Below are 14,315 nucleotides of genomic sequence, written 5' to 3' on the forward strand. Positions count from 1 at the left end.
GGCGAAAACAAGATAGTCAATAATTCAACCAGTCAATTCGTTCCCGGTCTCTATTGTATCTACTCCCAAAAAATTGGCCTTCGCGCATATTAGCACCAGGATACATTTTGTGTGAACAAGGTAAGAAAGGTACGCAAAAGTTTCAGTTATCTATTTATTTAGCAAATACCCTAGCGGGGTCCGAGCAAAGGGGGGGGGGGGGGGGGGGGTCCGAGCAGGAGAAGCACGTGATCAATAAAGCTAACAACACTTTTCTTTTGATACAGCTACGTAAAAATTTAAGAAATAAAAATTAAAAAAATAGCACACACACCAATATTGCAAGACCGTTGAAATTGCAAACGTCGCACAATAACCTTCGACCTAAAATGAAGTACAGACTTGTGCATTGGCGGCATTACATGAACTGCGCACAAAAACCGGAAAAATAAAGTTTTGATACATAGCGCATTTAGAAAGAACAGATAAAGATGCACAAGGGGGAACCTTATGGCACGGAAATGCACTTCAAAAAAGTGTCGTCATCTTGAAAAGCTGTGGGAGGTAATCGATTCTAATTATTATTCATGTTGGAGGTAAAAAAAAGAAAACATGCATTAGTTCTCGCAATAAGAGGCTTGGCAGATTGTTAGTATTTGTTTAGCTATTCGCTTGTTTGGAAGATTAGGACTGGGGATGGTTTCAAAGATAATTTATGCAAATAACGCGAGTGAAAAAACATTAATTTGGTCACCTTTCTGCACACGTCGAGAGGTTGAAGGCCTGCTACGTTTAGCATAGCTGACACGGAGTCCAGTGTACGGTATCTTTCGTAAATAAATCTAACGGATAGTGACATAACGCTTTTCTAATTTAGCAATGTCACCCTTCTGGTGTGTTTTCCATACTTTACAACCGTATCCGAGGGGAGACAACACAACGGTTTTGTAGACCAGTAGTTTGACTTCGCTTAGAGCACTGTTTAGCCTTCGCCTAAGTAGGACCAGTTTGTTAAGGGCCGCTGAACAAACTATATTTATATCTTTTGACCACTTGATCAGACTTACTGTAAGAGTTAACCTCAAGTATTTTAACTAAAAAACATCAATAATAATCAAGTTAGTTCCAATGTTACATGTAAACGGCTGATGAATATTTTTTTAAACTTGTTTTTCTAAGATAAACAGTTTTATCACAGTTAATATTCATGTCCCACTTATCACACCATCCAGCTACTCAATTTAATCTACAGTCAATGGTTACCTGCTCTTCTAGATTTGAAATCTCCGAAAAAATAACACACTCATACGCGAACAATGGCAGTGAAACATTTGGGCAAACGTATTCAATTAGATCATTAACAGATAATGAAGAGTAGTGGCCCAAGGATGGATCCTTGATGCACACCTGATTTAACTTCTAGAAAACGGGAGGAATTTCTATTTACAGCAGGAAACTGCCTTCGGATTTTCAGGTAAGCCTTAAAAGGCTCCTAAAAAAAAAAAAAAAAAAAAAAAAAAAAGTTTTTTAGGCCTTTTGGTTGGAACACCCGTATCAAAAAAATTATTTTTTACGCGAAAAAAATAATTTTTAGAACAATATTGACGGCGCGAGACGAGATTTAATCGGTAGTCACTTCTTGTCCAGTGGTTTTCTCTCTCGGAATTTTGGGCGTGTGAAACAGAGGTGGATCGGCTTCGTCTTCAGGTAGAGGTGGAAAGAGCAAATGACCAATCCGCGACGTCATTGACTTTGCGTGCAGAATTTAAAAGAAATCTCTCGCCGTCAATATTGCACATGACCTTTTTTTTTCCGCGTAAAATTTATTTTTGACACGCGTGTTCCTCCAAAATCTTTAAAAGAAAATTTTTTTTTCTTTTCAAGGTCCTGTCTTGTGTTGAATTCGAAGTTGTTTTAACATAAAAAAAAAAGATTGCCATGCGGTAGTTTATTAAAGGCCTTAGAGTAGTCGAAAAATATAGCATCGATTTTGCCAGATTTGTCGATTACTCTTGAAAAATCCTGTGCTATAGTTGTTAAGTTACTTGATGTGGAAAAACCCCGCCTAAACCTGTGCGCAACGTAGATTGTTCTTATCCACATACTCAGATTGAAATCATGTGTTCCATAAGTTTACACGAACAGCAAGTTAAGGATAGTGAACGATAGTCGCAGTGTACTGATGAATCGCCCTTTCTTTTAAAAGAAAGCGCGCCTGTAGCTCCAGCGCGAGCTTCCTATCTTCGAGAATGCTTTGCCGTCTCGTGCCCCTCAAGCTCGCGTGCAGCCAAAGCAGGGCGGACGGCATGGAGCGCGTTCTTGATGCCTAGCGTTCGAAAGACACGTTCTGCCGTTGCCTTCTGCCATAGCCTCCTCTATACTAATAAAGCCTGGATGTTCGACGACGGAGCCATAAAGTGCCCGGCCGCAGATTTTGAGAGCGAGGACCTGGTAGCACAGAGAATTTTTTGGGGAACCTGGTCGTCAGCGCACAGATGTTGGAGCGGCGAGGACCCGGAACATGCTTTTCAAACCTGACGACAAAAGTAGCTGAAGCGCGAGGAAGGAGAGGAGCACGAACGGACATTCTATCGCTCGGGAGAAGTGTGTTTCAGCGTCTCGCTGCAGCGGGGCGCCCGTCACCTGGCTCTCCTCTCATCCGTTGTCTGCCACTCTCCCTTCTGAATTTCGGGGGCCGCGTCTCGTGACGATTTGCCAGGTTTAGTCAGTATAGAGGAGGCTATGCTCCTGGCAGATCGTCACGAGAAGTGGCCGCCGAAATGAAAAAGGTGGAGCGGCAGACAACGAATAAGTTGAGAGCCACGTGACTGGCTCCCCTCTGCGGTAAGACGCCGAAACATATTTCTCCCGAGGGAACAAATGTGTTTCGTTTCCTCGCCGCTGCAAAAGCTGTGCGCTGACGTCCACGTTCCTCGAGAAATGGCTGTTCGATGCTCTGTACTACCAGATCCTCGCGCTCCAAATCTGCGACCGGGCACTCTATGGCTCCGTCGTCGAACTGCCAGGTTTTGTGAGTAGGGAGGAGGCTATGGCTCTGCAGTGACTGTAGTTGGTGCACCGACTTACGAGGACCAGACACACGTTATCCTCAAGCTTTGAATATTGACACAGGTTTCTCTCGCAGTAAAAAAAAAATGGGATGAACTCGGCTCCTTATACAACTTTAGAACACAAAAGTATATATTGTACTTTTGGGACGAACAAAAAAGCACCCTGAAATTCATGTCTTAGAAAGTCAGATGAGAGAGCCGAGCTGACTTAGCTCAAGGTATACATATACGACTAATTGCGATTAGATATCATATATCTAACGCAACGCCTAGTTGGACTTAACCTTGACATTTACTTTTTGTTCTGTTTCTGACAAGTTTCACGGCAGTGTTGTAGGTATTCCGGAAAAAAAAAAAGTAGCGAAATACGTTACTCGTTACTTGCAAATAAAAGGAACGCGATACCGTTACCGTTAATAATTAACGCACGTTATAGTTGCGTTACTTTAATTATACATTAACACGTTTTACTCTTTTGACGTTACAGGTATGCGTAAGAGCCATATTTCAAGAAACATGTTCCATCCGGAAGCGCAACATATAATCTTACGGTTCCACCTAAATACTTCCAAGAAAAAAATGCAAAATCTCGAAAACGTATGACTTGGCGCCTAAAGAAAAAAAAAGTGTATTTTTTTAAGTCTCTGGAAGAATATGTAACGAATAACGTAGCTACGTTACTCGTTACTCTAAATAAGCATCCTAAATATATTACAGGTTACCGTTTTGAAAACATAACGGCTACATTACAACGTTAGCAGAAAAAGTAAGTCGTTAGCGGTGACGCCGCATGATTTAACGCGTTACGGCCAACACTGCTTTATGGCCACTTTATTTGGCTTCAGAATGAACCTAACTCAAGGCACGTGTCGGGGTTTTTCAGTTGGGAGCTGCGCACAATGGGTTCATCCTTAAACCAGATCGAGGTGATGGAAACCTCGAAGTTTTGACACCCCGTGATGATTCAAGAACTTCTGTACCAGAGAGTAATAAAATGAACATTCAGTGTTGGAATCACGCTATGTCAAGCAAAATAAATAAATAAATAAAAAGAACGAGCATATACATTTGCTGGTTTTTTAATGCTGCGCGATTTGCAGGCCATTTTTTATGTTGACTAAACTTTTAAACAACGAAGGCATTCATATAACGCATGCGCACTAACGATAAAATTAATGCACGTTAGAGAGAGAGAGAAGGGTTTATTAAGGAAGGACAGAGAGGTTAACCTGAACGTAGGTGCTGGTTGGCTACTTTGTACTGGGGAGAATGGGAAGGGAGAAGAAAAGTTATGACGACGGAAAAGGTATGACGAATACACGTTAGGGCGGCGCATCAATGCTAGGATCGAATCGAATACCTACTTCCGCGCTTTAAATCTCGAGACATGCGAGGTGCTTCGGAATGCTTTATAACATGTGCGCAGCATGTGATACGCTATCAGCTCACCGGAGGTGGCGTGTACTCTGTGAGGAGGCTGTCGATGTTGTTGGACTTCCTCCAGGCCAGACTCTAGAAACAGATAACAGACATGACTAAATCAGTAACATATGGTAATAAAACGTACGCGTGTTCGTCTAAACTAAAGTCTGCGAAGACCAAGTATGTTCGCGAAAGGACTGTAATGCAGGTGTACTTCTCGAGCAAAAGAATGCGAGTGACTTGCCTTTTTGAGCATTTCCTTTGCTTGCTGGATGTCGAAGTTTCGTGCTGCCGAAACCAGGTTGAAAAGAGAAAAAGAGAACAAATACAACGGGGTGAAAAAGACATAATTATTACGAAGAGTAGCTATACTTACACGGCTTGGAAACAGGATACATAGAAAGAAGTACAACGCGAGAAAATACACGAGAAGTATAGAAGGATTACGAAGGGCACAGCGCTGTTTCCTTCTAAATGCCCTCGCCTTTTTGAGTTGTTTTATTTTGCTTGTAACATGAATTGACTCGCACAATTAAAAACGCTTGAAAATCGCGAACTCAAACTGTAAGCAGGCACGTTACACATGAGCAGTTTTTACAGCGGAGCTGTTAAGGGTTAGGTTCCCCAGGATCGTGTCCGTGTATGTCGACACAAACCTGCTTGGACAGCTACCGCCATCTATAAGCGACGGCGGCAAGCACACAACCAGTATGGTTTCCGCCGTCACTCGTAGATGGCGGCAACCTTTCCAGCTATGATAGAAGAATGGATAGTTGGGCGCGTTTGTGGGAATTCGTCGGAAACAACACGAAAAATAGATGACGCCGGAGAAGAAACACACAGTGTATCGAGTACAGTTCCGCTGGTCGTCCTTCTTCACGAGAGTGGAAAGGCTGGACGATTTTCTAAAAGCGATACTGTTGAGCGTACCGCTGAAAAGTCATCGATAAATTCGGAAACGCGTGGCTCATTCGGTTCACGCTTCTAGGTTCGTGATTCGTTGTTCGGACTTCTTCTCGGCCGCAATAAACTACTTGAAATAAAATCTATGTATGCAACCCTGCGCGCGTTGCATTATGGGACGTATTTGGCCATACCGTAAGGAGTACGGCCGGCCGCGTTCCATACTTTTCTGGCCGCCTGAATACAACTCCGGGGTGCAGCGTAACCCTCCCGGATCGTGCATCCTTTAAAAAGCCTAGGACATTGGGGAGTCCATGGAACAGAATGATCGGCCCAGAATACCTCCCTTCCTCGCGCTAACGTGGTCCCTTATTTACCTCCGCAGAACCTCAGACACGTAGGGAGCCCCCGAGAAACATGCCCTAGCGTTTTGTCCGTATCGGTAGGCCACACCTACGGCATCACAAATTTAAGGAAAGTCACATTGGAAAATGCGAACAATGTATTCGATCGTGACGGGAGGTCGTGAAGACAGGTTGGGAAATTAAACTCGAAGCATAGTGGCCAATGGGTTCCCTATGTGCTAGCCGAGACATTAGACGGCTGGGATCGATTTAATTTCGGGAGATGTGACCGGTTTCGGAGCGTATAACAAGCTGCCTTTCTTCAGCTGTCAGTGACTCCATCGAGAAGCCGGTCGCGGGATAAGGTTAGCCACCCGATGGCCGTGTTCCAAAATTTACTCGATCTTACTCCAGGGTAAGTGTTTTGAACCTTGGCGTTCTAAGCCTACCCGCGTTCAGCGCTTTTCAATCTGTGCTGTCACGTGGCACGACCCGCCGGAGTAACTCGGATGTATTTGGGTAAGATTTGGAACACAGCCGATGTCATTTGGCGGGCATCTCGCGCTCGTATTTACCGGCTGAGTGCACTCACGCGCTTAACTTTCCCACCTGCCTGAGCCGATGGAGGCATTAGCTGTTATCAGAGCCGCATGTGTAAAGAGTTTGGCCATTCCTTGGGAACTATAAGAGGCGCCATTGGCCGAAAGCGGGCTGGGCGTGTTTCAGGGCGTCTTCAGAAATTCGAATGTGACCAACCAGAAGCCGGAAATAATACCCTGGGGGTGGTCACGAGAAACAAACCTGATAACTGCATCGGAGTGACCCTCGGTAACTGAAAATATGGTACACGTGACGTTTCAATCACGCTCATCCAAAACGATGGTGGAAGAGTGCGACTAGCGGAACGATCGACATAATCCGTACGCCAGGCGCCGAGGGCCGCGAATCTGCCGTCCGAGCGGTCACACTCTGTCCAAGCAAAACAGAGTTGAGCGGCGCATTCGTTTCTTACATCTTTCTGCATAATCATAATCAAAACAACACGTGCACCCTATTTTCAACCTTGAAGAGTTACTACACGTCACTGTTACGCGCTTATTAAAACTATATACGAATATATACCTTCGATCAGAACTATTTCTCGCTACCACCGCTAGGGGATTCATTTCGGTTTCTGGTTGGTCAAGAGAGCATGCCAAGCCCTCTTTCCGAGTCTGGCGAACGCCCTGGCTCTGCCCGCGCCTCCCATTGACCAAACTTTCTCTATATACGGCTCTGGCTTTTATCGATCAAGAGATAAAAAGTAAAATCTGGCTCATTCTTTTGAAAATCAAATGGAGCGATATTGGTGGTGAGCCTTTCGTGCTCGCGAAGCGTGGCATATCGGATCCGAGGTCGCGCCGAAACTTGACGCGGCACTCGTTTTCGATACGAGCCGCGTTGACGCCAAACTCTGACGCAGCCGTCGTTTCCGAGACAGGCTCAGAATTCGTGTCCAAAAAATGGCAAGCTCGGATCATTGGCTCAGCACATATTAGAGGGCGCGCACTTTTAAAAAAGCTCTATTCAAGTATACGCGGGTCAGGTCTCATTTTTTTTTCAAGGGCAGGCTAGTTTAGGTTAAGTGCAGCGTGTCACTTTAATCGCTGGTTTCATTCGAGAACTGGTGGCTGAAGTAGTTTTGCACGAAACATATGCGGTACAAAAAGAAAACTGAGATGCTGAAATGTTATCAAAACAATCATAATTGATTTGGATTGTATTCAAGTTTGCAAGGAATAATTAGGGGCAGTTTGGAGAAGTGAACGCGTTCAGCTACAAGTATGGTTATCCTGTCTAACTTTGTGCGCTCGCTTTTGTGTTTGCCTTTCCCTCATTTTCGAATTAAAACGGAAACACAGCACACGTTGGGCTGAAGACAATGTTGATGTTTTACACGTTTCTCAAGAAAAAATACTGAAGTCTGTTATTCTTCAAACTGCCAGAAAGCAACCTAAATGAGTTAAATGTTTTCATTAAAGCAATAACGTTATTTCAGCTATCTTAGAAATAGGCAAAGTATTGTTACTACTAAAACTTTTATCACTATGGATATTATAATTATTGTTGTTATTATCTTTCTTATGATTATAATGATAATGATTATCATTATTAGTATTATCATTATTATTAATGTCTTTAATTAAAGTTTTTTTAAATCTCTCGTGCGAATAACGGGTTCGTAATAAGTCTGATTTCACGTATTAAATCGGTTCATTTATGGTGGTACATAAATTTATCAGTGTTCGGTGCACATTGCATTGCATAGAAATGTTTTATTGCGCTTGTTTATACACCATACACAATTTTGTAAGGTAGACTTCAAAATAACGGCTTTATATTTCAGAAACAACCGAGCGTTAGTGTTTAATTTACACGCCGTACCTTAAGCATATATCGTAGAATGGATCTTCAATACATAAGTCATCTAAAGATAAATTGGTCCTGAGCACACGCACTCATTAAGGGTATGGGCAAACCGACAGTTGAAGTTTTTATTAATGGTGTGCTTCTTTCTTTTTTGCCCGTGCACCGTTTTTTTCTTTTCTTTTGTTTTTGAGTCAAAAAAGAGAATAGGCTATAATTGCGGGCAGGATAGAAGCTTTAAGATGGTGTAAGCTGCTTTATTTTTTACGTGATATTTTCAATTTTATGTTTGTAGGTTCATGATACTTTTTTTTCGTTTTAAAATAAGCGCGGAAGGCCAAGCTAGAGGAAAACCGAACACTGCCTAGGCGGCAGAAATCCGCACCAAGGTCAAATGCACCCGCACGTGCCATGAGATCTGAATTAGGTAAAGGTCCCGGACTGGGCGACTTAACGTTTTAACAACTAATGCCCTCGGCTCGAATGTATTAGAGAGGGGGTATACGGTATCTGCATGACCCACTATTTTGTCAGCACGTTTTCCACTGTAGCGATAGACCTTTTTCGAGAGTGCATCTAGCAACATTGATGGTCGCCACTTCTCGAGCGAGAAGCGCGTGATTGGATGCGAATCGACGCCGAACGCTGACCCGGTTCTGGTGTCCAATCCATGCTCAGAGTACGTGATGAACCAATGACGGAGAGGCGATAGCGAGGCATTTTGAAGAGGCTTTATTTTGTGCTGACAAACACAACGTCCATGGTGGAAGTAAGAGTTAAGGGGACGCTCGCTCTAAGCACACACGCATACGTACAGTTGGGGAGAATGTAAGCTGAAACGACCACGATCAAAATGCACCAATGGGGCTGCTGCCTCAACACGATAGGTTGAAATAGCAACGAGAGCTGTAACGCGAACGAAAGTGCAGTGGCCACTCAGGCACGTAGCCAGGATTTTGTTTCGGGTGCAGGCCCGCCCATGACAAAATGCTGTATGAGGGGGAGGGGGCAAGGGCCGGGCCCCGTGCCTCCCCCCCCCCCCCCCCCCTGGCTACGTGCCTGGGCCACTGCTATGGGACACGTACTGCTCTTTTTCCGCGTTTCAGGAAGACTTCGATATGACTTCCCTTCGCTGTTTGCTACCACCCACCCGTGCTTGTCGCAACCTTCATAATGGGAGCGCGCGCGGTTCCTGCACCAGTCCAATATTTTTTCTTTCTATGTCGCAAAAAGTGATGACAACTAGAAGTGTGCCCGGTGGCAGCAGGTGAGTGGAAGCGGCGCGTGGTTTTTAAGCTTTACGTTGCTGAGTGAAATAGTAAGACAAGCTGGTCTGCCAGCTGTATCTTTCGTTGATAGTTCTCGCGTACGGGCAGTGCCACCGGTGTCTTTAGGTCGTCACCTGGTTGTCTCAGCTTATTTCAACGACGAGAAAATAAGGTGATGTACAAGTGGTGACTTCTCCATCATAGATATAAATGTATGTTGGATGTCACATAAGCATCATCATCATTGCCTCTGCGAAAGTAGGATGATCATAACCATGACGGTCCGTCGTCGACTGCATGATTTGGCGAAACAAATCACACTTTGTAGAACAGATCAGAACTTGAGACAGTGAGAAAATCGACAAGGTCGTGGACAGGTCCACCGGCTCACCTCTAAGCCATCTCAGACAGTAGTAGTCATCGTCGTCGTTTCTCAGAAGGTCGGCACAAACTTCTCGGAACTGGTAAAGAAACAATGATGAAAAGAATTGAGAACATGCTACCTCTAACTCATCACAGTATATCAACATACAAGCCAAAACCTGCCGTGATTGACAAACAAAACACAAGAAAATAGCTAACTCCGTGGAGATTCCGAAGGTTACTACATTGCTCTTTTTAGACGCGTCAATGCATTATATTTTGACAATCTTTGGGTGTAGGAGAAGGAATACACCAATAATTGCTTGAAAACGCCGTCCGACGGAGCCCCCAGCAGTCTGCTCCAAGACGCAGAAACAGGGGCGTTAGACGTTTTAATAGAAAAATTGGCCGCCCATGAGTGCAATTTCAGATTTTATGGGGTGCTTAGACCACGTAGATTGGGGTATCACCATAAATAAATGATCTCTGAATCCACTTGAGCGCCCCGTTAAGTATCTTGCTAAAGCCAAAGCGATCTCGGAAGGTGGTCGAGGTTCGAGAAACTGCTGCAAGCAGGATGACTCTGCCAAGAAGGCCTGTATAACCCTCCTTTCAAGAAAATGACCTTCCGTAAGTTTATAAAATAGCGTTACCTTCCTTCCGAAATCTTCAATCACATTTCGTATCATTCAAGGGAAAAAGAAAAAAAAAACAAAACAAAAAAACAGCAGACACAGTTTTGTAATTCCTAATACTCAATATAAAACAGAACGTACATAAATCCGAGACAAAGAAGAGGCGGAAAAATAGAAAGCAGAATACGCGATATTTTTAACACAATGTGTTTTTAAAGGGCAAGGATTTCAGGGTAAACAAAGGAATACATAATTAAAAACAAAGATCGAAATTCCGAAAGTTCTTCAATGAGAAGCCAACCTGGGACTACAAAATCTAAGCCCGAAGCCCTGTCATTGCGCCGAGGGGCAGACTTCTAAAGCGATCATCCATTAACGTCCCCAACTTTCTTGCACATCAATGCCTTGCGAATGTCTAACAACAATCGAATGACAACAAACATCGCAATGTTCCCCGGGAATATTTATGAAACTTTTGGACGCGTATAGTTTTTATTCCACGGCTCTACAGTTTCTTTGCACTGAATCCTAGAGGCACTTTAAACACGCGGTAGATTGAGCCACCACAGCCGACGTTCTCTGACTTCCCGAGATGCCGAGCTACTGAAGCGGACGTCGACGAGCCTCCAGAATGGCCTATGTTGCGGAGAAGGACACAGTACCACCAAAAGTGGCAATAACCTGTTTTACTGTGGTAATGATGAAGTGAAGCAAACAGAATACGAGGAAACAAAAACTGAAGGGCGGTTATGACGGCGCCCGTGCGCAGCTGCCTCAACACGTCTACTGCCACATTCACAAAATTATTCATTTCTGCATTTTTTTTAACAAAAAAAACAACAAAAAAACTTAATGTTCCTGAGGATTCTAATTGACTGGCTATCATAGAACGCAAATCAATTAGAATTTGGATATTTCCTTGAAACTATTTATTCCACGGAATATCCCAGAAAGCTGTCCCTGTTTGCCACGCCAAGCGCGGAAAGCGAGTGGATAATCGTGTCACCACTTCACTTTGTTCCATACACAAGGGCTCGGAAGAAAAGGGTGAAAGGCAGATACACTAGGCCTGACGTGACACAGTCAGCCTAGTACATTGCATCAGTAGACAATGGAAAGCACGAGTATTAAAAACCATATGACCTTGTGACGTGACTTCATTCCACGAAAAATATTCAAAAAGCACCGGGGGAGAGAGGGAAAAAGAACGACAACAGTTAATTTTGTGTATAGCGACGTTTTCCGTGGGACCAAGGAAAATCAAGCATTGCGCCGATGGATTGGTCACTAAAACCTCACTTTCATTTTGTCTAGTCTCACGGGTAACTATTCTTCGTTTCCCCATAAGCCAGAGAGGCAGAGCGCAGCGAAAGCCAGAAGATATTAACATACATTGACACAGATTAACAGACATAGTAGAAACGCATGGTCACAGCACATTAAAGGCATGACTGGTTTGGGCGATGACGGCACACGCTCCCCAAGATATGACAAACGCCGTAAGCTTACACTTTTGGCGCAGCTACATCGGAGCCATTGGCTAGTAGCGTCGACTGTACTCAAACAAAGTATAGCTAAGAATATATGTTGGTACATGTTCTTGTTCTTGTCTGCATCTAGTCTCCTTCAATAGACCCTTTTAAAAACTCAGTTCCGTCCGGTGGCTGAAAAGCAGTTTCACATTCGAATAACTAATGGTGGTCATGAAACTGTATTGCGGCGTCACTTTCGCACGTCAACGGCAGGTGAGAATTGGTTCTTTGATTACCGCATAATTTTGGTCTTATTTCTTTCAGTTTCGATGATAAGAACATTAGAACGAGCCAGTACAAAGCGGCGGCCCATAAGAGCCTCGATTAATTTTGAGCAATTAAAAAGCTTTGGAGTCAAACTTGTGCCAAGAAATTGATTGGACCACACTCCGAAATAATATACCTTACGCAGCCGTGGTATCTAATTCGTGCGTCGTGGTGGCCTCTCGAACCTAGAGGCCTCATACGTCCTCGGTTTGGTAGTATCTTGAATTTTTTACTTCATTATCCTCAAGAAGGCCGTCATTAGTTTGGCACAGATGCCACACACCGAAGATGGATGAATGCTAACGGCAGTACTATTTATCTCTGGGGTAGCTAAACCAGAAAACCAGAAGTATGATTCCTCTCTCGCATTTGTAAGCCAACTTTCTTCTACGCATTTTTGGAACTATGACTAGGCAGTGTGGGATATCGCCAGGATGGCCTTTGGGGGTCGGGCAAAAGACCTTTAAAAAGATCATCCCCGCCCCTTTCCCCGGCGAGGCAGTCGCCTATTTTTTTTTGTCCAAACCTTGTCGCTGTTGCATCAACACCGGACCCACTGAGATAGAGGGTTAAGGCTTCGGGCCGGAGCCACGTGGGAGGAAGCCCCAATTTTATTCAATCCCAGTTGTGTCGGCCGTGCTATACATGGTTTCAGCTTAAGACCAGACGCAGCCAATGCTACAAGCGCGAGCTCCGGGCTTTGAGCGTCCCTGCCAAACACACACGCTCGTGCAGTGCAAGCATTGTTCAGGGTATGCTCGCGCTTGTAGTGTCGGCTGCCTCTTTCAGTTGTACGGTATTCAATCTCCCTAGATAAGTTCCACCAGTCTTCTAATCTCCTTTTTGTGATTGTAATTCCATTATCATCCACCATTCTTCTATTGTCGTCTGCAAACCCTAGCGCTCCAGCGAAATCCGTCGTCCGCGCTGGGGAGGCGGGAGCAAGGCCGAGCACTGCAATACTGAGATACAGTGAACTTGAACTCAAAATAAAACACTCTCCTCAAAAAAATTAAAGACGTTTACAACACCCTGTAACGCCGAATTAGAGCGCAGCTCTTGAGGAGGAGCAGGCAAGGGTACTGAGCGGAGGGTATACCCCTCCCCGTCCTCTTCCTCCTCCTCCTCCCCTCATCCATCAAGCTCCTCCCCTCCTCCTCCCCCTCCCTCCTCTCCTCTCCTCCTCCTCCCTCTTCCTTCTGCGCTTCCCCCTCCTTTGCCCTCTCCTCCTCCTCCTCCTCCCCCTCGTCCTCCTCCCCTCCTCTCTCTTCCCCTCCTACTCCTTCCCTCCCCTATATCTTTCTCCCACTCCTCCCCCTCCCCGCGCGGTTCATCATGGGGATGTCCCACAATGCACCACGCGGGACCCTCGTGAAGTCACACGTGACGTCACGAGTGACGTCAAAAGAGTCCCGCGCGGTGCATTATGGGACATGTTTCATTATGCACCGCGCGGTTACGCCGACCGCGACAGCGACGGCGACGGCGCTCAAGCCGGAAACGGGCGCCTAAGAGCGGCGTTCTAAATAATATTTTTTTTATTTATTGCAAAACTAAAGTACGCGTCGTCCAATGGTCATTCTTCGTGCAAATGTAGCGCTAGCCGGCCAAACCACACGCCAAAGTTTCAGAAACTAGCCGTAAACTCTAATCAGAATTGATAGGTGATTTTTTGAAAATTTCAATGGTAAAGTGGAGCCCGTTTTTGCCGGTTTTCGGTAACTACAGCCATTCAGCTCCATTTATTAGGAAGGTCCATCGGCCGCAATCTTCCCATTTAAAGTTTCAGAAAATTGTCTACAAAGATGGACCACATGAAGAAAGAATAACGATGGACCAGACGAAGAAACACACAGACACGGCGCTGTCATACACGATGTGCCTCATGGATAGGACGTTGCTTTTTCCACTTTCAGTGTTGCTAGCACACTATAACTGAGATTATGATAGTAATCAAAGTTGGCAGACTGAATTTCAAAAACGGGTCTCTGTAGTCTTCACTCTTGTATTATCGAAAAAAGACACGCTGTCAAGGGAGGCGTCCCCCCCTTCTCGGGGGGAGGTCACTTCCTTCGCGGAGGTACTTCCTCGAGCTGGCTCGCCCGCGGAAGCACACGGCGGTAGC

The 14,315-nt window shown here is 44.8% G+C and overlaps 1 protein-coding gene across 1 annotated transcript in view; it reads right to left on the bottom strand.

Moving 5' to 3' along the window:
• LOC8041410 (SEC14-like protein 2) overlaps positions 1–14,315 on the bottom strand; it is a 98,067-nt gene that overhangs the window by 45,827 nt on the left and 37,925 nt on the right. Inside the window, exons 2-4 of the mRNA XM_040498897.1 lie at positions 9,785–9,854; positions 4,717–4,760; positions 4,500–4,562 (exon numbers count right to left, since the gene is read on the bottom strand). Coding sequence (XP_040354831.1) covers positions 4,500–4,562; positions 4,717–4,760; positions 9,785–9,854 — 177 coding nt within the window. The remainder of the gene's footprint in view (positions 1–4,499; positions 4,563–4,716; positions 4,761–9,784; positions 9,855–14,315) is intronic.

This window comes from Ixodes scapularis, unplaced genomic scaffold (assembly GCF_016920785.2).
Source record: "Ixodes scapularis isolate PalLabHiFi unplaced genomic scaffold, ASM1692078v2 PGA_scaffold1__304_contigs__length_218370807, whole genome shotgun sequence".
In the NCBI taxonomy this organism is placed as follows: Eukaryota; Metazoa; Arthropoda; class Arachnida; order Ixodida; family Ixodidae; genus Ixodes; species Ixodes scapularis.